Source organism: Protopterus annectens, chromosome 7.part0, assembly GCF_019279795.1.
Source record: "Protopterus annectens isolate FY-2018-M chromosome 7.part0, PAN1.0, whole genome shotgun sequence".
NCBI classification, from domain to species: Eukaryota; Metazoa; Chordata; order Ceratodontiformes; family Protopteridae; genus Protopterus; species Protopterus annectens.
In genome coordinates this window covers 1,726,192,808-1,726,217,804 of record NC_056739.1, presented here as the reverse complement: position 1 = coordinate 1,726,217,804, position 24,997 = coordinate 1,726,192,808, and the positions used below count along the sequence as shown (strand labels likewise).

Genomic DNA, 24,997 nt, shown 5'->3' with positions numbered 1-24,997 from the left:
ACACAACTGTACTATTTTAAGTAGGTAATTGAAAGGTTGTGAGGTGTGGTTAGAATGAGGACATTAGTAGCAGAGAGACTATGTGAAAGAATAGTATGTTTATGTTAGGGGTGTTGGGGTAGTTGTATATGGAAAGGAGAGCAGGCTATGATTGGTATTGTGTGAGAAGATTGAGGAGGGATCAAAAGATGGTTGGGGTTAGGACGTGGTGTGATGCAGTAGTGGTTTTGGTGAGTATGATTGGATGGCGAGTTTTAATGGGTGTGGTGGTAGTGTAAATGTAATATTTTTTATTTAATTATTTATTTTACATTTGTTGACTGGGATAGTCCGACTGGATGCATGCTCATTTTCAGCGAAGGCCCGGGGAGAAAATCTCCACACACAAATTTTGATATATACAGTACATTGTGACAAACAGTGAGAGGAGTACATAAGACATGAGAATAAGTAACTGTAGTTTCACATATTTACCCTATACATGGTAGGTCATAAGTATAATACATTCCTTCTTTAAGTCATTTAGCCTACACTATCCAATTGAGTTAGTCTTTGGGACACGGTTGAGTTGAAGTCTTAGGGGACAGTGAGAAGATGCTAGTCAGGTTTAGCGCAAGGACAGAGCCAGTGTGATTTAAAATGTTTTCTGAGATTTTCTTTAAATAAAGTTACTGAACAATTAAGAGTGAGGTCGGGTGGTAGTTGATTCCAGATTTTGCCAGTCAAGTTGGCGAATAAGGCTTCACCAGCTGAGTTATTGGATTTGATTGTTTGGATAAGTAGTCTATAGGATGAGTGGAGTTTGCTGTGATTACTATACAGGTTGACAATGTTTTTGAGGGATGGAATATTATCTGGGTGGTGTAGGGCTTTATGGGCTAATGCGAGCTGAGTAAATTTTAGAAGGAAAGGAAGTTCAAGCCACCCTAGGAGATTTACATTGTGGCAGTGGTGTGTCCTATAGGATGAGCCCGTGCCAAATCTAGCTCTGTGGTTGCAGCAATGGGTTAATTTGTTGATTTCAGTACTACGCAAGCCTGTGAATAGGGGGGAGGCATAATGGAGGGTGGAAAGAAGAGGACATTGTGCAGTGGAAGTTCTGGCAAGAGGAGTGAGGAAGGGTCTAAGCTTATGAAGTGATCCTAGTTTTTTGTTTATGGTTTTGATGGTTTGATTAATATAAGCGTCATATGTAAGATTATGGTCTATTGTGACTCCCAGGAGTTTGGTTTGGTCATCAGGGTAGGTAATGGTCCTGTTGTTAGATGTAATGGTCATGGTTGGAGGGTTGGACCTAAGAGTGGATGCAAAGAGAAGCAGCTTAGTTTTTTTGGGGTTTACTAGCAGACGGCGATTAGTGAGCCAATATTCAACAGTATTGAGGGTGCTCGTGGTTAAGGAAAGCAGCTCAGATTGCGAGGAGGCCGAGCAGATCAACGTGGTGTCATCTGCATACTGAATACATGTAGCCTTGGGAATAACAGTATAGACGTTATTAATAAACATGGAGAATAAAAGGGGTCCTAGTATTGAGCCCTGAGGGACTCCTAAGGAGATGGGTAGACAGGATGATAGCTTTTCTTGCCATAGGACTGCCTGTTTGCATCCAGATAGTTAGGACTGAAACCAAAGTAGAGAGTGGGAGTCAAGGGAAAAGCTAGTTAAGGTCTGTAGGAGTAACTGATGGTTGACCATGTCGAACACCTTAGATAGATCAAGAAAGAGAGCAGAAGAGAGTAGATTACTATTACGATTATGGTTGATTACATTGGTGAAGGAGAGAAGAGCTGAGGTGGTGCTGTGAAAAGGTCTAAAGCCATGCTGAGATGCAGCCAGTAGCTTGCCTTCTACAAGGTGGGTTCATAAGTTGTTTCTGGATACATTTTTCCATTATTTTAGCTAGTGGAGATAGAGTAGTGATGGGTCTGTAATTAGATAGTTCTGTAGAGCTACCACCTTTATGTAATGGTATAACAAGAGAAACTTTCCAAATTGATGGGACAGAGGCTTCGGATAATGTTCCATTTATTAGTATTGAAATTGGGTAGTCTGTGATGTCAGCAGCCTTTTGCAAGTATTCTGCTGGGAAGAGGTCAGCAGCTAGAGTGGTGGGCTCTAGTTTTTTGATAAGACAGTGGATGAGTGAGGTAGGAACAGGTTGGAAGCTAAAGGAGGTGGCGGAGTTAGGTTTCTCATTGTCCAGGTAGGAAGAGGGGGGCACGAGGTAGCTGGCCAGGGTCTTGATGGTTTCTATGAAAAAGCTATTGAAGGAGTTTGCAGTGTTTTCTGTTGACTCCTTATTAGGGGTTAGAGGAGAGGGTGTAGGAGTATGTCCTGGATGCAGTAGCTTATTTACTCTAGCCCAGAATTTTCGAGGATTATGTTTTTTTTTGTTGTAAATGGTAATAGTAGTTTTTCTTGTCTAGGATAATAGATTTAGATGTGGGAGTAATAGATGTGTGAGTTGGTGGGAATGGGGGTAGGGGAGTGAAGTAAGCCCTAGCGTAGTGAGGGTGAACGGAGCGGGCTGCACCTCAAGGCAGACACAGTTTCAACAAGCCTGCCACAGGTCAGTACTAGCAGAGAATTACAACTAGTTTGAACACTGTTGTGGGCTGGATTTGCACAATGCTTAAGCTCTAAGGAGATTGAATCTGGTTTACTGCAGGGTTAACTCAGCGTGGGGTAGTGAAGCTCATTTAAAAGAGAGTGGGGGTAGAAGTGAATACAGCTGTTCTGTTAGTGTGCAAACCAAGGTATTAAATGCAGGACAGTTTCTAAAAAATATATATGTAAGGTAGATATACACTGCTTAGATGGGATATGCACTTTAAACTCTTCTTTGTTTTGTAAGGTTGGTTCCGATTCAGAACATTAGTGAGGGTTGCAGTTGCAAGGAAATGCAGTCGCAATGTGGAGGGAGCTTAAACTGTAAAGAGAACAGAAAGAGAGTAGTAGTATCAGTTTGGAAAAGGGGGAAAGGAGAATGGAGTTAGCATGAGAAACAGAGGCTTATGGGAGTAGCAGCTATAGCAGTTAAACTAGTAGAAACGAACAGTGTACATTAAACAGGATTGTTGCAAGTTAGTCTTTACAGCAGTTAGAAGAACAAAATTAAAGGATTGGGCAGAAATATAATACAAGGTAATATATCATAGTGGGTAAACATTCATTACCTCTAGCCATGCAGCACTGTAAAATATTATACAGGGGTGAAGCAAGGCTATGCTTAAAAGTTTAGAGCAATATAAAATAATGCACACATCAAGTGCAAGTATGCAAAAATGCTGAGACTGTACTTAAACCAGCCAATGCAGTAAATAGGTGGCTAAGTAGAGTGGGATTGCAGTGAAATGCACACAGGCATTAACAGTTAACTAATTACTTAGCATTAGTATTAATATTACAGAATATATGTGTGTGAATGAGAGGGAGGATAGAGGAATGGTGAGGATGCAGGGAGTAGAGTTGGCGAAGGTGGATGAGTTTAAATACTTGGGATCAACAATTCAGAGTAATGGTGAGTGTGGAAGAGAGGTGAAGAAAAGAGTACAGGCAGGATGGAGTGGGTGGAGAAGAGTGTCAGGAGTGATTTGTGACAGTACCAGTAAGAGTGAAAGGGAAGGTCTACAAGAGGGTAGTGAGACCAGCTATGTTATATGGGTTAGAGACAGTGGCATTGACAAAAAGGCAGAAGTCTCAGAGCTGGACGTGGCAGAGTTAAAGATGTTAAGATTTGCACTGGGTGTGACAAGGGTGGACAGGATTAGGAATAAGTATATTTAGAGGGTCAGCCCAGGTTGGAAGGTTTGTAGACAAAGCCAGTGAGGCAAGATTACGTTGGTTTGGACATGTGCTGAGGAGGAATGCAGAATATATTGTGAAAAAGATGCCAAGGATGAAGCTGCCAGGCAACAGGAAAAGTGGAAGGCCTAAGATAAGGTTTATGGATGTGGTGAGAGAGGACATGCAGGTGGTTGGTGTGACAGAGCAAGATACAGAGGACCGGAAGAAATGGAAACAGATGATCCGCTGTGGTGACCCCTAATGGGAGCAGCCGAAAGAAGAAGATTAATTAGTAATTGGGTAAATGAAAATGTAATTTTTTTTTATTTCTGCTGTTTCTCCACTATTTTAAATCTTCTTTTGATGTACCCTGCTGCTGCTGTTTCTTTCATTTGCTCATTTTAATTTGTTAAATTTTGTGCATATTGAATTTCTTTCATCTCCTTGATGTGGTAGTCAGAGAACATATGATGGTCAGTGTAATCTAAGTAAAACATGATTATTATTGTTGTATTCTGCATGTTGTTATTTCTGGATGTACTTTTTAAATGCGTTTTGAGTGGTGATATCCCACAGTCTTGTTAGAGGTGTGTAGAGTTGTGTTAGGCATGCACATTTCATGCTAATTAGCTGGAAATATGTTTAGCTGGATGTAACTACACTTCAAGTCTTTGTCCAGATTTTTGATATTTTCAGGCTGAGAGGTATGGCAGATCTTTCAAGTATGCCTTATCCACAAAACACAAAGATACCTCTCCCTGACTTGGACGTGCTAGCTGTGAAAAATCACACTCTACCAACTTTACTGATAAACAGAAAGGGCTGTAGTACTCTTTTTATACCAGTAGGCTTCCTGTTTCCACTGACCATGCCTTCTCAACCTTAGAACCCACTTTATAGGATTCTCTTTCTGCATAAATCCATAACATTCCAAACTACAACACCTTCATACAAAAGCTGTAAAATCAACAAATGCTGAAGGTTGTGATGGGAAAGAGAAAGGTGAATGGGAACATAGTTTTTCAGGAGTGTAATCAGTTGGCAGAACTACATTACAGAGAACTCTATCAGAAATATTGGGGGAGCAGATAGCTGTAACTAAAAAAAATGATCCTTTTCAGCTAAGACATTTTTATTTATTTTATTTATTTATTTATTTATTTTATTTGGATTTGTTTGCCAGGAGGTCTGCTGGGCCAGGGTAAGCCCGTTTTCTGTAGAGGCCTGGGGAGAAAAGCTCCAACAACATGATAAAGCTACAGAATCAAAATACAGAAATCAAGCAGCGATGGTACAGAACACTACATTACAGAATAGGTAATAAAATAAAACGGATAATACTATTTATACAGATGTTAAATTTTAAGTTTGCAAGCCAAACAGGAATGCAGTTGATGACATGTGATAATAGCGAATGTGTTAACAATACCAGTATTGCAGTTTTGCAGTAGAGATGGAAAGATGGAGAGTAGCAGATCAATGATTCTGAAAGTAAGGTATAGCCTTAGAGCTATTACTATATAGGCATCAAGAATGAATAGAAGGTATGGTAGCTAACTGATGTAGTAGATTGTGTGGCTGGGTGGCACCTGTTGGACTTAGTAAGTTGGAAGCACTGAATATGTATATGAGGAGTCTGAGTTCTAAGTGAGATGGAGAGGAAAAGTAGAAAGATTAGGAATATTGGGTTTTTTATAGTTGGTGCTGGTACATGTACATAGCGAGTAGGAGAACAGCAAAGTGTTAAAGCATTCAGGGTTGCTAGCAGACCTAATTGAAGGAGGGAGGACATTCCATAGATTTGCATTAGCATGTGGGTAACACATTTGACCAACAGAAAGGTTAGGTTTTATTACATTAAAGAGCTCTGATTTGATTGATCGCAGCGGTCTGTTTGGGTGATACTTGGTGAGCAGAGAGGAGAGGGCAGGACAACTAGAAGGCTTATAGATTAGCTTATGAGCTGTGGTTAGTTGCAGGTATGTTAGATGTTGGGGAAGTTCTAGCCAGTTTAGATGTTGGAGTGATGCACAGTGGAGGGGAGAAGTGTGCGGCGTTGGTTATGGATTTTGCAATTTTATTGTAGCTTGAGTCCAGTTTGGATTTAAGAGAGGATTGTATATTAGTAAGGAGAGGTGAGTAAGGATGGAAGCAGAAAGGAAGAAGCAAGAGATACTCTTGCTGCATGGGTGAGGAAGTGCTTGTTCCTGTACAGGATGCCTAGTTTCTGATTTTGTTTTTTTTTGATGTTTGTGTTAATATGCTGGTCGAAAGTTAGGTGATCTGAAGTAGGAGATTCATTTGTCTGCAACCTGTGGGTTATGGATCCGATATCGGATCCGAACCGGCATGATTATCCAGCTATGGATCCAAGCTCTTAGCTCCTCCCCTCACCCATAATGCCCTGCTCTCCCTACATGACCTCAGATCTAGTTTGCCGCACTGGTAACCAGGTCTTGGATCTCTGAGCTCTTCAGCTAAGTGATATTTAAAACCTAAAGAAAGCTTTAATTTGAATTTTTGTTGTGAGTTTTGAGTGATTGTGTTAGGTTTCCCTTTATCTTTTGATAGTTTCAGTTTAAAATTTTTAATTTTAAAACTTTAAGTTTATACCCTCCCCTCGCTGGTCGGAGTTTCTGTTTGAGTGTATTGTTTAGGGCCTTGTGTGTATGCTAGTTTAGTACTAGTTCTCTGTCTTTTGTTTTTGTAAAAAAAAAAAAAAAAAGACTTTATTATGTCAGAAGCCCCTAAGGCAATATTTTCCAAGTGCTCCGAGTGTGGCCATAAGCTTTCCCCTGCTGATGGCCACACTCGGTGCGTTCGATGCCTTGGGGTTGAACACCTCACTTCTGGATGTTCCATTTGTGCAGGGTTCAATCCCAGGGCATTGAAGGAGCGGAGGTCGAAAGGAGCAGAGGTCGAAGCTGGTCCTGGCGGGACTTCTACCCCCGGACTCAGCTTCGGCTCCGCTCCTGTGGTGGGTACCGTGGCCTCGGTTCCCTCCTCACCTGCTCCTCCTCCACCTGGGACTCAACCTCCTGCTGCTGGGTTGGAGGAGAGAGAGGCAAGAAAAAAGGATCGGAGAGAGAAGCACCACAAGCGGCGGGCCGAGACCTCTGTTTCGGCCCCGCCAGCTAAGCGGGCTTCTCCTCCGGCCTCCTTGGCTGCTGGCTCCCCCCCCCCCCTCGGCTCCGGTCTGCTTTTCACCGGGGCCTGAGGAGGAGGAGACCCGATCTCCGTCGAGGCTATCGAGGAGGCATTCAAGGCCTACCTCGGTAGCCTCTTCGAGATCCATGTATAGCCTTTCCGATGCCGATCTGGACCGGATGATGAGAAGGTTCATCCAGCCCCAGATGCAGATGGGAGTGCTCCTGCCTCCCCCCCCCCCTCTGGGGGGGAGCTCGACCCCATTTTTCAAGCCTATAGCTCCTTCTCCGACCCGCTACCCGATTTGGGAGCGTTCGGAGCCGGGCAGCTTCGGAGCCGGTGGTGGGTCGGCACCGATAGTACTAGGTACTTCGGATCCGACCCTGCCCTCGAGTGTTTTGGATCCGACCTCTCGGAGCCTGGCTCCGAGCCGGATCCGGGGACTCAGTGTGCCTTGGCGCCGCCTGTGTTGAGCGCACTGGTCCCTCGGATCCGGTGTCTCGGGCCGGCTCGATCCACTCTTCGGATCGAGGGGAGCCGACTTTCGGATCCTTTGGTCGAGGCTGGCTCTCCCTCGGCTTTTGATGTAGTGGAGAGGGCTCTGTTGAGGGCTTCCGGACCCGCGGCACTTGCTTCGCCCGCCCCGCTCCATCTGCACTGGGTCAGGCTTCCACCATCCGGCCACTGGGACAGCCCGCTTCAGTGCCCCAAGCTGTTCCTTTGGAACAAGACACTGCTTGCCAGGGCTCCTCGGACAGCCCCCCCGAGGAAGCCCCTCGCAAGCATACATGTAAAAGGAGGCACATAGACTCCCCCGAGTCTTTAACTGAAGACATGGATTTGGAGGAAGGGGAAGGCTCCCCAAGATCACCCCCCGGGAATGTCTCTTTTGGAGACCTCATGGAAATGCTTCGCATAAGGGGTGGGTGGTCTGCCCCCAAGTCTTCCTCGGACAAGTCCGTGTTCTTGGAGGCATTCGAAGCGGGCCCGTCTACCTCTTGGGTGTCCCCTCCTGCCGACCCCCTGGTGGACCTTATTACCACCAGGGCGTGGAAGGAACTGGACACCGTGGAGCCAATCCCCAAAAGGCCAGACAGAATCCTTAGCCCCCCTGCAGACCATGCCCATTGGAGTAAGGGGCCTCCGGTAGATGCCATGTTGACGGCAGCAGCCACCAAGAAGGAACTCACCCAGGAGAGTCCTTCAGTCCATCCACCGAGCAAGGAGTCTCGGATGATGGACCGCTTGGGGAAGCGAATGTTTAGTTCAGCGACCTTCTCGGTGAGGGCGCTTAACTACTTGGCACATGTTACCAGGATGCAGCGCGATCTTACTAAAGAATACGCTGCATCCCCCCAGAGTCCATGTCGGAGGAGGACAAACTTTTGCACTCCACCCGTATGGCCACTCTTCGATCCGTGAGAACATATGATGGTCAAAGTGTAATCTAAGTAAAACATGATTATTATTGTTGTATTCTGCATGTTGTTATTATTTCTGGATGTACTTTTTAAATGCGTTTTGAGTGGTGATATCCCACAGTCTTGTTAGAGGTGTGTAGAGTTGTGTTAGGCATGCGAATTACATGCTAATTAGCTGGAAATATGTTTAGCTGGATGTAACTACACTTCAAGTCTTTGTCCAGATTTTTGATATTTTCAGGCTGAGAGGTATGGCAGATCTTTCAAGTATGCCTTATCCACAAAACACAAAGATACCTCTCCCTGACTTGGACGTGCTAGCTGTGAAAAATCACACTCTACCAACTTTACTGATAAACAGAAAGGGCTGTAGTGCTCTTTTTATACCAGTAGGCTTCCTGTTTCCACTGACCATGCCTTCTTAACCTTAGAACCCACTTTATGGGATTCTCTTTCTGCATAAATCCATAACATTCCAAACTACAACACCTTCATACAAAAGCTGTAAAATCAACAAATGCTGAAGGTTGTGATGGGAAAGAGAAAGGTGAATGGGAACATAGTTTTTCAGGAGTGTAATCAGTTGGCAGATTTTAAAACTACATTACAGAGAACTCTATCAGAAATATTGGGGGAGCAGATAGCTGTAACTAAAAAAAATGATCCTTTTCAGCTAAGACATTTTTATTTATTTTATTTATTTATTTATTTATTTATTTTGGATTTGTTTGCCAGGAGGTCTGCTGGGCCAGGGTAAGCCCGTTTTCTGTAGAGGCCTGGGGAGAAAAGCTCCAACAACATGATAAAGCTACAGAATCAAAATACAGAAATCAAGTAGCGATGGTACAGAACACTACATTACAGAATAGGTAATAAAATAAAACGGATAATACTATTTATACAGATGTTAGATTTTAAGTTTGCAAGCCAAACAGGAATGCAGTTGATGACATGTGATAATAGCGAATGTGTTAACAATACCAGTATTGCAGTTTTGCAGTAGAGATGGAAAGCTGGAGAGTAGCAGATCAAAGATTCTGAAAGTAAGGTATAGCCTTAGAGCTATTACTATATAGGCATCAAGAATGAATAGAAGGTATGGTAGCTAACTGATGTAGTAGATTGTGTGGCTGGGTGGCACCTGTTGGACTTAGTAAGTTGGAAGCACTGAATATGTATATGAGGAGTCTGAGTTCTAAGTGAGATGGAGAGGAAAAGTAGAAAGATTAGGAATATTGGGTTTTTTATAGTTGGTGCTGGTACATGTACATAGCGAGTAGGAGAACAGCAAAGTGTTAAAGCATTCAGGGTTGCTAGCAGACCTAATTGAAGGAGGGAGGACATTCCATAGATTTGCATTAGCATGTGGGTAACACATTTGACCAACAGAAAGGTTAGGTTTTATTACATTAAAGAGCTCTGATTTGATTGATCGCAGCGGTCTGTTTAGGTGATACTTGGTGAGCAGAGAGGAGAGGGCAGGACAACTAGAAGGCTTATAGATTAGCTTATGAGCTGTGGTTAGTTGCAGGTATGTTAGATGTTGGGGAAGTTCTAGCCAGTTTAGATGTTGGAGTGATGCACAGTGGAGGGGAGAAGTGTGCGGCGTTGGTTATGGATTTTGCAATTTTATTGTAGCTTGAGTCCAGTTTGGATTTAAGAGAGGATTGTATATTAGTAAGGAGAGGTGAGTAAGGATGGAAGCAGAAAGGAAGAAGCAAGAGATACTCTTGCTGCATGGGTGAGGAAGTGCTTGTTCCTGTACAGGATGCCTAGTTTCTGATTTTTTTTTTTTTGATGTTTGTGTTAATATGCTGGTCGAAAGTTAGGTGTTCATCTATGAAGACCCCTAGAAGTTTGGCATATGGGACTACTTTGAGGTAAGTGTTGTTGAGTGAGTTGATGGTAAATTCATTTTTGGTTGGGGGGTGTTTTTTGGGGGGTGAATAACATGAGTTTGGTTTTATTAGCATTTAGGGCTAAATGTTTATTAAACATCCAAGTTTCAGTGGAGGTGAAGGCATTTTGGGTGAGTGTAAGTAGTTCTGAAGTAGACTTGGCCATTCAGATAATGTTGGCGTCATCTGCATACTGAATGTCATCAGCATGGGTTATGCTGGTATGGAAATCATTAATGAAAATGCTGAAGAGTAGTGGACCTAGTATGGACCCTTGTGGGACCCCAGTGTTGATACTGAGGAAAGAAGAGAGGGATTGGTGCTGTCTGGTTGCTTGTTGTGTGTCTGTAAGGTAGTTGGAAAACCAGCCCTAGAGTAGGGGAGATGTGCCTTAATTGGAGAGTTTGGTCAGAAGAAGCGGGTGGGAGACAGTATTGAATGACTTGGAAAGGTTAAGAAATAGTGAGGAGACAAGGTATCCTAAGTATCGAGCATTGTTGACTATGCCCAAGAAAGATAAAAGAGCAGTGGTGGTGCTTTCACTAGGCCTAAATCCATGTTGGGTTGAGGAGAGGAGGTTGTGGTGTAGTAGGTAGTTAAGTAGTTGGCTATGGATACATTTTTCCAAAATTTTGAAGATGGAAGATAGGATGGCAATTGGACGGAAGCTAAATACATCATTATTGTTCCACTTTTGTGGAGAGGGAGGATAAATGCCTTTTTCCAGATGGTGGGAATGAACTCTTGAATGGATCTGTTTAGTTGTATACTAATGGGGTAGGCTATAGCATATGTTGATTTTTGGAGGAATTCTGGTGGTACGTTATCTGGAGGATTTGATCCAGGTTTAAATTTAAGCAGGAGTTTTTTTATGGTGGAGGTAAATATGGGTACAAGAGAGAGAAGTATGGTCTTGTTGTAGCAGATGGGTCGGGGTCAGTGGGTTGATTAGTGGGAAGTTGGCAATGAGATTGACTGCTGTTTTTAAAGAATGAGTTAAAAAGTGAGGCACTTGCAGCTGTGGCCATGTCTGGTCCAGGGACGGGATTACCGCTTTTGTCTGGGAATAGTAGAAAGTTTATGGGCCTCCAGAACTTTTTAGCAATATCTTATGTCTGTCTGACATCAATGTTTCCTAATATCCTAATGTAAGTATGAACACATTTTGGATAAGTTCATTTAATGGGGTATTGTGTTATAAATATTTTCAGCATATGTACTTGCTTCTCTTCCGGTAAAACCTATATTCACTATTGCATACATCTCTTGCATGCCTTTACTCTGTTGCATTTTTGAGTTGTGGCTGAAATGATTTACATTTGGGATCAGTCCACTAGCCTATTTAACGAACTTAAATAAATCAGTTGATAATGTACCATCTTGTATCAATTTCTTAGTACTTAACTTTTTGAGATCTGTATTTTATAACTAGGACCACTGAAATTACAAAAGTATTAACTTTTAGTGTTGAATTCATCTTCTATGTTTTTTCTCCATTTAATTACTTTTGTTTTTTGTTTTTTTTCAGGCGTTCTGGGCTCCTGGAGACACTGGCATTGTTTTTATAGGAAAATGGCATGATCCTTTCAGACTGGGGTCAAAACTTTGCACAAACAGAAGGTAGGAAATGGTTTGCATTTAACTGACTACTTGTTACAGACATACTTTTATTACTTTGTTTATAGCATATTTTTAACCTTTTATTTTACTGTCTTTTAAAAACTAGCTGACACTTCTAATCAAATATATCCTGATATTTTAAAACAAGAAGCCTCCATTCTGCATGTACATCATTTAGTTTGTAAAAACATCTTTTTTGTTGGTACAACAACATTGCTGTCTTTTTAGTGGAAATGTGTGGCTGTGAAGCTTTGCACAAAACCACATCATGACAGTAATGATATCATGTAGAGTCATAGCATTTTCCCAGAACATAGAAGAAAAATGTTTTAAACATTCTGAAGTCATTTTTCATACTATCAGTTGGAGTTTTTGTAATTATCTGTGTTGTAGGACTGATATATTCTGTTATTTTCAGCTTTGTATTGTTTCTTAGGTTATTCATCTCTTTACTATTGTCCATTTTCAAGAAAATGGTTTTCAAACAACTGATTTTTTGACTATTTTGCTTCTTGCATATAAAATAACTGCATCTCCAAAGTGATTTGTCATAGTCTCATGAAATTTTGGTTGTATTTTATTGGGATAGTTACCTAAAACATTAGACTACGCTTCTAGCTTTAAAGGCAGTGGGACAGCTGCATCTTGAATTGAAATGGAAACGGTCATTTCTAATGGTACCTCTCTGCCATGAAGTAGAATGTAGTTTTCCTATTGCACATCATGTCATTTTTATGCTGCAATAAATATTGCTGTTTTTTCTGCAGCAATATGCAAGCACTAACCTAATAATGAGAAATCCTTGAGAAGGCTCAGATGGAGTGCTCCTACTCTGAATTTGTAGCCTGCTGGCCATTTAAACATTGAGGATCCGTGCCACCCTGTTCCTAAAGAAAAACACAAGCAATTGCTGCACTTTTAGTACTGTGTATAAATTTGTCATCTGCCCTTTTCCAAGGAGTCTGTGAAAAGGCTTGCTCCAGCTTTGAAGCATCAGCTCATCAGTCATTTAAACCTCAAATATAAGCCCATTAGATTTAATTTACTGCAAAGAGAAGCAGTGTAGTCTGCTACATTCCTAATACTTGGGACTCGAGGCATAGTTTTAGTCTGTTGACTGTTGGCGTTTACTCCTGGTGACCTGGACATCCTTGTTACGTGGTTTACTAGTTTAATTTTGTTGTGCCTTTGTCTGTAGTTTGCCCCCAGTGTTTGCACCTTGTTTTTTCATTTTAAATATTACTCCTTTACATTAGTTTTTATCAGGCTGAAGGTGCCATGTCTCAGGCTACCACTTAAAGGTGTAGTAACACTGTAATTGGTCTCAGGTGGCCTCCCAGTGTTAAAGGGCTGTACTGCTTACACTGTAGACAGGACTCTGGAACCAACTATACATGAGCAGTGACATAGGTTCAGAGGTAGGTACTAGGCTATTTGCCCTAGGGCATTTATAAGCCTAGCCAGAATGTTGGCTTTCGCCTCCCTTTTAGACTAGATTCCTGAGCCTCTGTCCAGCAGGGCCAAAGAAGTGATCCCAGGAGTAAATTTACGATTACCCATCCACTCATCAAGATTGTCCATTTTCTAGCTTAGCTGTGGCCGGATTGTTTTTTGGAAACCACCTGGATGAAAAAGCTGTGCTATAGTCATCCTAGCTTTGCTTGGCTTATCTTTACTTCACATTCAGTATCAGTTCCCAGTCAGCCCTGAATCATTACATCTTTTCAAAAAATGAAACCCTTCCTCTGTTCTCTTCACCATCATAACTTTTCCTCCTATGCCACATTTCTCCATTTACATAAACAGCCAGATTCCATACTTCTGTCTAGTGAAGTTCTTTGTGTTTCACTGTTGCAGTCAGCACATTTAGGTTATCCTTGCCAGGGTAGCCCTTGGCCGGCCCGAGTACCAGAGGCTTAGTATTTCTGCGTCTGTTGCGGTCGCTTGACAGCTGACGTCAGGTTGTCAGTAGTATAAAGTAAGGCAGCTGACACCATTACATCAGTCTTTCTTGCCATGGAGGCAGAAGCAGTTCGCATGAGTGCCGGTCAGCCACTACCTGGGTTTTCATCTCTGAATTGAACTTGAAGTCTTCTAAAGCTAAGTACCCCATTGGGGATCCTTTTTTCTTGCTCTAACCGATGTCAGAAAAAGTTAACAATTGTCTCGCCTGTGGAAAGCAAATACCACAGCGAGACTTCCACTCTTGCTGCATCACTTGTTAAGGCCCAGACCACGATGTCCCCTGTTGTCGCTTCTGTGCTTTGTTCAACGCCAGAACTATCCATTGTCTGGCCTTTATTGTAGCCAGATATTTTCGTTTGCAGACTTCGAATTCCGATATGGCTTCGGTAAGCCAGCTGACAGCAGATGATCTGAAAAAACGTAAAGATAAAGACAGAGACAGACTGCATAGGTCCAGACCTTCCAACGATGCTTCTGTTAAGCTAGTCGTCATTCCTCCGGTACTCGGTGAGGCACTTTCGCAGCCCCTGATTCCCACTTCTGTTGATTCGCAGGCCACTACCGAGACCATTTCAGAGTCCAGTATGCCGCACAACTCTTCGACTAAGGATCCTGTGATCATCTCTACCTTGGATGGGTCAGGAGCAGCTGAGCAGGCACAGACTTCCGAGGAAGTCCTTCGCACTACTGAATTTTGACACAGACATCTTCTTTCACGACTACTGTTCTTTCAAAAATGACCGAGTTTCTTAGGCCCAGGGTTTGAACCACACCCAAGAAACCGACGACCCACTCTCAGGCACCTGCTACCTTGCCTCAGTCTCAAATGCTTAAAATGGAAGAAGACTTTATCATGCTGATCAGGGGAAGCCAAGCTTACCCCCTCAAAAAGGAAGAGATCTGTCCCCTGTAGTTTTGTCTGAACAAGTCAGATGAATCTGATGCATCTGACTATGAAGACATGCAAGCCTTCTCCACTTATGAGGATTCTGATGCAGGGGGTCTATTCCTTCAGCTTGTCCTCCAGAGGATTTTTCCTTTGGGGAAACCCTTCATACTTTAAAGGAGCATTTCCAGTGGGAGAGTCAGGACTACCCTCAGTCTAAAAAGAGACTCTGGGAATTCTTAGATCTTCCGCAACACAGACCCTTGGCCATCCCCCCAGTCCTGGATGTTGTGGATGATGTTCTCCTTGAATCCAGCTTGACTGCTGATGCCCTAACTCCTGCTCCCAGAAAACCAGATGGGTACTGTAGTGTCCCAGACTCTCACAAATATCTTTTTAAAAATCCAGCAGCTGACCCTGAGGTCATTTTTCAAGGGCCAAAAGAGATTAAAGCAACCTCTGCTAAGAATCCCATACCCTCAGACAGGGATTCCCTGTTTGGACAGATGGGGTAAAAAAGTATACACCTCAGCTACTCTTGCTGTCAGGGCACTAAATTGTCAGTTCCATATGCTGAAATGTCAGCAACATACCCTGGAACTCCTTAAACAAAAAATGTCATCCCTTCCTGCTTGGACAGAAGCTAAAGATTTACAAGACTTAATGCATTCTGCAAGCCTAGTAACTAAACGCACTTTGCACTGTGGTTTTGACACCCTAGTAGCTTCTTGCAGGGCAGCAGTCACTGGATCTGTCATTAGAAGACACGGATGGCTTAAGGAACAACGCCTGCCAGACCATGCCAAATCTAAATTGTTGGATGCCCCCTTGCACAAAGATAACTTATTTGGCACTGAGGTCTTAAAAAAGATGGAAGAAAAAGCAAAATCTACGCAAACAGTTAAGGATTTCTTAAAAGTCCAGCCCCCTAAGTTCAGCAAGCATTGTCCGTCCAAGCACTGCTCCTTTCCTGCTCAGAGTAAACCAGCCCAGCCTAGGCCCTATGGAAATAGACCACCCAGACAGCAGTCCCAGGGAATAAAGAAATCTAAGCAGTGGACTACCACCACTTCAAAACCAGGGAGTTCTAAGCCACCCCCTTATGATAAGAACTCACAATGACTTGCCTCTTCCTCCCCCCTCTGCCCACCTTCACTTAACTCTAGGAGGAAAATTCTCATTTCACTTAAGCACCTGGGCCACCATAACCAAGGACCAATGGGTTCTGAACATTGTGTCTCAGGGATACATATTTTCCGTTCATACCCTTCCAACCCTAAAAGGGTTCCCAGATCTACCACCAAATCAGTGGGTAGAGGCTCAAAAGCAAATCCTTTCCCTTCTCTCTATGAGAGCAGTAGAGCATGTTCCTGCAGAACAGCTATGCCAAGGCTTCTACTCCAGACTTTTTCTGGTGCCCAGAAAAGAGGGCACCTGGTGCCCCATCCTAGATATATCAATTCTAAACACCTTCTTGGTGATCCCAAAATTCAAAATGCTAACCCTCCAGCAGCTGCTACCCGTGCTCCCAAGGATGCTTGGGTAGCCACCCTAGATCTAAAAGAGGCCTTACCTCCACATTCCTATCAGGGAATCATGCAGTAAATATCTCTGTTTCAGGGTAGGATCTCAACACATTGTTGTCTGCATTTCCTTTGGCTTATCTACTGCTCCCAGAGTTATTACAAAATGTCTGGCTCCGGCTATTGCATTTTGCAGACAAAGAAATATTCAAATTTATCCATACTTAGACGACTGCCTTATTCAGGCAGACAGCCAGGAAAAGCTGCTCAAGCACCTGACCTTTGTAATGACACTACTAACCTCCCTAGGATACACAATCAACGGAAAGAAATCCAAACAGGTGCCCACCCAAAGGATAATATTCCTGGGAACAAGTCTGGACACAGCATCCCAGATAGCATTCCTAACAACAGAGAAACAAATTTTCCTGACAACCTACTTCTCTCAACTAGACACCAGGCCCCAGCTATCTGCAAGGAAGATCCTGCAAGCTCTGGGGTTCATGGCATCTTGCATACTACTCATTCCATGTGCCAGAGTGCACATAAGGAAACTTCAGTGTACTTAAAGAGCCTTTGGTGTCAACACTGTCAAGACCTGGAAACTCTTCTACTTATAATTCCATGCCTCAGAAAGGAATTTCTTTGGTAGGCAACAGCATGCTCCCACAACAGAATGCTCCCACAACAAGGGACTGCCCTTCTCCCCACCCGCCGCTGCCCAGACCCTCAAAACAGATGCATCAGACTATGCTTGGGGTGCTCACCAGGATGACAGGTGCATACAGGGCCTATGGAGCCCTCAGGAAATCCCTCTGCACATCAGTCAAAAAGAGATGATGGCTGTGCAGCACGCCTTGATAGCTTTCAGACCCCTTCTCTCTCCAGGGATTCTCCTGATCAAAACAGACAACACCACTGTGATGTGGTACATCAACAAGCAGGGAGGGACTTATTCCTACCCTGTATGCAGGCTGGCCGTGACCATTTGGCTCACAGCCTCTTCCATGCAACTACACCTGTTAGCACAATTCCTACCAGGTTCTCTCAACACTCTGGCAGACCAATTAAGCAGAAACCTTATGGACCCACATGAGTGGCAACTCAGCAGAAGTACCTTCATCCTAATAACTCAGAAATGGGGAACCCCGAAGGTAGACCTCTTTGCCTCCCACACCAACCATCAGCTCAGAAAATTCTGCACCAGGGAGCGCTTGGAAAGTGGATACCCTGTCCTTCCCTGGGTCAGTCTGTCGCTCTACGCCTTTCCTCCCCTACCTCTCATTCCCAGGGTACTGCTCAAAATAAGGGAGGAAAAACCAAGGACCATTCTTACAGCTCTAGACTGGCCCTGACAACACTGGTGTACCCCCTGCTGCCTCGCCTGTCCCCTGCTGCTTCCATGGCATCTTCCTCAGATTCCAAACCTCCTGACCCAGAGGGAAGGGGAATTCATGCATCCCAAATTGCAGACACTCCATTTGGCAGCTTGGCTTATTCCCTAGCCCCAAACTAATCTGCCATTCTAAGTAAACAGGTTCTGGATGTTATCCATGAGGCCAGACATCCTAGCACCAGAAAGTCTTATGCAGATAAATGGAAAGGGTTCTGCACCTGGATCCAGGCTAAGGGAGCCATTACGGCACAGCCCCTCCATCCCTCTCATCCTGGATTACTTAGCTGACCTACTACACAGTGGTCTCTTTTCTCCTCTATGAAAATTCATGGCTGTGCTATTTCTGCTCATTTTCCCATTGAACAGTCCCTTTTCTCACACCCTTTGATCAAACAGTTCCTCAGAGGGGCTAGCAACTTGAGGCCCCCCAGAAGAGCTCTAATGCCAGCTTGGGACCTTAACTTTGTCTTGGAAAAACTCACCCTGCCCCCTTTTGAGCCAGCTTCTTCTGCAGAGCTAAAATTTCTTTCCTGGAAGACCGCTTTCCTTCTGGCCATCACTTCAGCTAGAAGAGTCGCTGAGCTGTAAGCATTCATGCTTGTGGAACCCTTCATCATCTTCCATGCAGACAGGGTATCCCTCAGAACTAACCCATCCTTCATGCCCAAGGTGGTGTCCAGTGTGGCTCTCAACCAATCCATTCATCTGCCCACCTTCTTGCCTAATCCCCAGAACAAGGGGGAAATGATTCTTCACTCTCTAGATGTGCACAGAACGCTCAGATTCTATCTGAACAGGACTAAATCCTTCAGAAAGTCTGATCAATTGCTGGCTAGCTTTGCTACAGGGGCAGAAGGCAAAGCCATCTCCAAGCAAACCATTTCCAAATGGATAGCACACTGCATCCATTTCTGCTACAAGCAACATGCTAAGCCTCCCCCCAAGGGGGTCAGGACACACTCCACCAGAGCAGCCTCCACCTCTGCAGCTTTCCTAAGAGGAGTCCTCACCAGGGACATCCTTGAGGCTGTCACCTGGACATCTGCTCACACTTTTACCAAGCATTACCACCTGCCTCTCTTCTCCAAATCCAGGGCACGATTTGCCTCTGCAGTCTTGCAGGGCATCCTAGCCAGCCCCTACTTTCCCTGTCTGCCTCCACCTATTTCGTCAGCTTTGGGAATCTACCCAAATCTGATGACTGCAACAGTGAAACACGAAGAACATAGTACAGTTGTGTACACTTACCATAAATGAGATGTTCGAGTGTATTCACTGTTTCAGTCCTGGTTTCCCTCCCTCCATCCCCCTTTATTCTCTTTCTTTCCTTGCAAGGGACATATTGGTATTTATTTTCCACTGGTGGGGTTCTTCCACCAGAACCTGGCCTCCTATTTTGGGGGCTCCTGACAGGTTAGGGCAAGAAAAACTGATGTAATGGCGTTGGCTGCCTTACTTTATACTAATGACGACCTGACGTCAGTCCTCAAGCAACAGCAGCTGACTCAGAAATACTACGCCTCTGTTATTCAGGCCGGCCGAGGGCTACCTTGGCAGGGATAACCCAAATGTGATGACTGCAACAGTGAATACATTCTAACATCTACATTTATGGTAAGTGTACACAACTGTACTTTTCTCTGCATTAAAATACATTTTAATTGATTGGAAATATATTGACATGAACTGTTAAGTGTGATAATGGTTTTGTGTATGTTTTAGGTAATTTAAACAGTTGGTTTAATGAGCTGTTTTATATTTATTTGTGTGCGAGTGTTTTTTAATTGATTAGAAATGGATACTCTGATCTGATTGGTTGCTAATTGTTTAAATAGTAGCTTAATTTATTGTATGGCAGTCTGATGAAGCAGTTGTTAAATCGTGAAAGCGCTTACTTTGTTCATTAAATGTATATTTTGTAGCCATGTTGGTTCCGTACCTTTTTTGCCTTTTTACTTGTTTTGTACGTGGTACTGAGCCTTCATCCAGGAACCTGCTTTTGTTGACTTTTAAAATGAAGGACATTTAACTTATGAAATGCATTTTGTATCTCAAAAAAAATTTTAACCTAATTGTCTTATACTATCTGATCTATTCAGCACCAAATATCATACATCTCTACTTCATTTCTAATTAAAATTGGTGGAGTATGATTTATATAAGCATTAGATTTCTGTATTTTATTATAAACTTGATAGAAAAATCTTCATTTATTTAACTAATATTATGAATATTTTACTTGGAAGGCCACATGATTGCTACCTGCTTCTATTTATATCAAGGCTGTAGGTTAGGTATATTTGTTCTGAAGAAGTTCCGCTTGTTTTTATGTATGAAAGTGCTTAACCTGTAATGTTTGTACCAATAAACATCTTTTTTTTTTTTACTTGGATTTGTCATCCATGATCATTTTTGATATTGTTGCTGTTTCATTGCCGGTACTTTAGAGGAAGAACTCACCTTAGACATTGTCTTCAATTTCTTCTACACCTGGTACACTATGTGAGCAGTTTCTTTGGTTTGTTTAGTTTTACTTTGGCTGCACGGAAACACGCTCGTCTTATCTGCCCTTTCTTCTGGAAGCAAAGAGGGGGGCAAGAAAATGTGATTCCTTAAACCCCAGGGATCTTTTCTGGATTCACATGGGGACAACTCCTCCAGGGACAGAGGCAGGAGTTCAAATGGAAGATGCTGTTTTCCCTGCAGAGGAGACCTGAAAAATCAGGGTTTCTAAGATTCTTTTCCAGACAGACCTTTTCAGCACTTCTGAAGGGTTTGCCCGACTACTCATCCCTGGAGGCAGTTAGAGGGCACTTGTCCTTGCACCCAGATACCTGAGCTTCTATAACAAAAGATTCTTGGGTGCTAAAGTAATGTCCAGAGGTTATTCCATACCATTTTTCCAGATTCCACCAACCAAAAGAAAACTTCTCGACATTCCACCCAGTGAGAGAGATGCTGTAGCTCAAGAGATTGAAAAGCTGCTGGACAAAAGAGCCATCCAGGAGATACCACTAAAGAGGATTCAGAACTTATTCAAAGTTCTTTTTAGTGCCAAAGAAGACCGGGAACCTGAGACCGATTCTGGATCTAAGCGAACTGAACCAATTTGTGAAGAAGTCAAAGTTCTGAATTGTCGCGCTTCAATCCATTTTGCCTTTTCTACACAAGGACGTTTCAGTGTGCTGAGTCAATCTTCGGGACACGTGCTATCACATCAAAATGAACAGATGATCCCGAAAATTTCTGCCCCTTTGCCTGGAGTCGAGTCACTATCAGTTTAGAGCCCTGCCCTTTGGTCTCACCACAGCCCCCAGGGTGTTTACCAAGTATGTGGCAGTGGTAGCAGCAACTCACCTGAGACTACTGGGATTCTGAGTTGTTCCATATTTAGATGACTGATTTTTGTCTTGGAAAACAGCTTTTTTAGTAGCTATTACATGTGTGAGGAGAATTTCCAACTCCAGTTTTTCACAAAGATAGTTACTTTCTGAACCAGTCCATTCTTCTTACCTAAAGTAGTCTCTGAATCAAATCCCAGCCAAACAATTTACCTGCCCATGTTTTTCCCTAATTTGTCAAGTAAGGCAGCGTACATGTTGTATCTTTTAGATGTACATACACAACTGTATTTATTTTTCTACACAGGACTAAGGATTTCAGGAAAACGGACCAATTATATTTCTCGAACAGACTGGGATCAGCAGTTTCTAAAATTATTCTACCCAAATAGATTACTGATTGCATTTCTTTTGTATATACTCAACAAGGCCTCTCCCTTTCAAAGGCTCCTAAGGCACATTCAGCTAGATCCATGGCCACTTCCTCTGCCATCTAGACTAGAACTTCCATTGTTGACATTTCTGTAGTAGCCACCTGATCTATTGCTCAATACAAACTAGATTTGATTTCTAGAAGTAGAGCCGCTGTTTGTTTGGCAGTTCTCTGGAATATCCTTCCATGAGGGCCACCCAAGATTCACATAGCTGGGGACTGTCCCATACATTGAGAGAATGAGGATGACAACATCATATACTAATGTTATGTACCCAACATAATTACGTATCTGCTTTATCCATTTCCATTCTTCAATTCCCTATCCTCCTTCCCCCTTCCTTTCATAGGTTCATAGCTTCATACTAGGCTATCTGCCCTGGGGCAATTATAAGCCTAGCCCGATTCTGTATGGCTTACGCCACCCCTTGATTTGAGTATACTGTGTCCTTTTTAAGGTTTAGTTTACTGTGCCTCTGTCTAATAGTGACACAGGAGTAATTCCTGGGACAAACCTACGATCCCCCATCCACTTTTCGAGATTCCTCTTGAAGAGATTCAGTGAGGTGCTCTGCCTCACATGTACTGGAATTCTATTCATCTTCTGGAGTGATCTTATGGATATTTTGGAAGATTTTGTCCCAGGTTTGAACCCTAGCTTTATTGTTACTTCCTTTTTTCTACTATATCTTAGGATATAAAGGCAGCAAACTTGATCTGAAGTATTCTAGACTGGGGCATTATGGGTAGAGGGAGGAGCTTGAGAGTTGGATCCAAAAGTCTGTGGTATATGGCCGAGTCAGATCCAAGGTCAGATCCCTAACCCATATGTTGAGGAAGAATGAAAATAGACAACACAGATGCGTAGTTATGGTGAGTACATAACTTTAATTTTTCTTAAGTGGAAGGCCTTGTGAGACCATTCATTCCCTGGAGAAGCAAGAATCAGGTAGCAGAAAGCAGGACAGTCTGCCTGATTATGAAAATCCTCTAACCAACCCCTGGAACACTAAGCCCTATAGCAGATGAGTTCTGCATATTGCTGCAAGTTATGGGATGTATGCGTATAATCGCACACAACTTCCCTGACGTATGAGGTGCAACACAAGCAGTGTGTGCAAAGTAAGCTCATACTTTGTGGTTGCAACATATAGTACTCCCTGTAGGTGTCAGCCGGACAGCAAGCCAGAGCCACCTCCACCACCAGGATGAGCGAGTTGGCATTGTCTACTCGGTTCCATCCTTCAGGCCTGGCCCCTCATGTATATTTGCCTCTACTCAAATGCAGATCATATTTGTCTCAGTCAGTGGTTCATTCCTGTGTGGTACAGCTCTGTAAACATCTTATCTGTAGATATCATGTATTGTGTGTGAAGTCTGGTCTAGCCTAAATTAAATGTTCATTTAAAGACTGTTTTGCCTTAAACCACATATCCCACCAAACCATTTAGGATAGCAAACCACTTTTCAGTCTTCTGTTATGAGGGCATTATTCTTAAGCACTGTACCCACCTTGCTTCTTGCAACCCTTCTGTGCATATCAGATGAATCAGAATAAATTAATTCCATCAAAACAAATGGCAAAGATTCCCCACAATCCACTGCCACAATAGCCTTGACTCAGCCAACAGAGTGAACCCCAGATGACTCATGGTTGATTAGCAGCATAGTCTCAGGGGGAGGATGGTAGTTAGTGGCTGACATTGGCTTGCCCATCCTAGGTAGTCTAGGTTCACAAAAAAACAGCTGCAAGACGTAGAGAATATAAAACAAACTTGTAGGAAAAAACACTTTAATGACAAAGCAAAGCTTTCGGGCAGAACCCTTCTTCAATACTAATACAATCAAGTCTGCATACTAGAAGCTTATATACAGGTCTAGAGTCACATGATCAGCAGCCAATAATCATGTGATAACAGAACATAAAATGCAAACAACATAATAAAACCTTATAAAATCACTTAATAATATTACATAATTTAGTTAAAATTGGTTTTAAACTAACTTTGCTATTAATTCCTGGAGATTAAATCAACAGCTAATCTCAAGATCCATTCAAATTCCTTAGTCTCCAGGCGATTATTCAAATCTCCACCCCTGGCACTAGGGCAGATAAAATCAATAACTCTAAACTTAAATGAATGTTCAGGACCACAAACATTGATATGCTTATATAGTGCATTATTTTCACAACATCATCTAATTTCAGAATTATGATCAATAACACGGTCTTTTAACTTACGAATAGTTTTACCTACATAGAACGAGGTACAGGATTTACATGTAGCCAAATAAATAACACCCGAAGTGTTACAAGTGGCTGAAATTTTAAAGTTAAACACTTGACCAGTGCTAGGATGTATGAACATATCACTACCATTACCAAACATCTGTACACAAGCAATGCAATTAAAACACTGAAAAGTGCCATGCTTAGTAGCTAAGGTCATAGACTTAGGTTTATGAAAATCTTTATAACACAGTAAGCTTTTGATAGTCTTCATGTTTCTATAAGAAAAACACGGTTTATCACCCACAATAGCTTTCATTTCATCTGAGGCTAGTAAAATTATCCAATTTCTTGATATAATTTGTTTAACTAGGTTAGTTCCTCTATTGAAAGTAGTGATATATCTAACCGAAGTGATTTCTCTATTACTGTTGTTATTTTTCTTTAATGTAGTTGGCAAAATAGCCAACTCATGAGTAAAACTAATAGGTTTCAAATAAGTCCTTCTTGCTTCTAAAATATCTGTTCTAAGTTTATCAAGTAGCTGAACATCATAACCACTCGAAATAAAGTCAGCTACCAAGTCATCAAGTTGAGACTTGAATACATCATCATCTGTATTGAGCCTGCTAATCCTAATAAATTGTGATTTTACCACACTTCTAAAAATATGTGGGGCATGCATACTACTGTAATGCAAATATTTACAACAACTAACTTCCTTCTTATGAACAGTAGTGCTAAGAATTCCATCATTCAGCTGAATATTTACATCTAGATAACACATCATATTTTCAGATACTTGCATCTTAAATTTCAAATGGTCAGTTGTGGAATTTAAATAATCAACAAAAGCATCCAGATCATGAAGTGTACCATTCCATACAATCAAACAGTCATCTACAAATCGCTGATAAAAACTAATGTAGGTAGACAGATTCGTGTTGCTGTACAGATATTTATGTTCCCATTGATAAAGGACTAGGTTGGCATACGTGTTTGCCACTGAGGTACCCATAGCTATTCCTGTTAATTGTAAATATAAAATTTCATTAAACATAAAGATATTATTTTTTAAAACAACATCCATAAGACAACAAATGTTGTCAATGGATTTATAGTCAGGGTTAGGTTGTGCTATTAGGAATTCCCTCAGAAGCTCTAGTCCAACATCATTAGGAATGACCGTAAATAAAGATACAATATCAAGACTAACCAAATAATGCTTTTTTGTTTTTATATCAGACTCATTTCTAGTATACCATTGCTGTAACTTAGACAACAAATCATATGTATCTTTCAAAATGGTATTACAATTAGATAGATATGGTTGTAGCTGTTTGTGCAAGTA

The 24,997-nt window shown here is 42.3% G+C and overlaps 1 protein-coding gene across 1 annotated transcript in view; it reads left to right on the top strand.

Moving 5' to 3' along the window:
• Positions 1-24,997, top strand: part of APEH (acylaminoacyl-peptide hydrolase) — a 2,062,145-nt gene that overhangs the window by 549,701 nt on the left and 1,487,447 nt on the right. Inside the window, exon 8 of the mRNA XM_044078262.1 lies at positions 11,781-11,872. Within this exon, the coding sequence (XP_043934197.1) occupies positions 11,781-11,872 (92 nt within the window). The remainder of the gene's footprint in view (positions 1-11,780; positions 11,873-24,997) is intronic.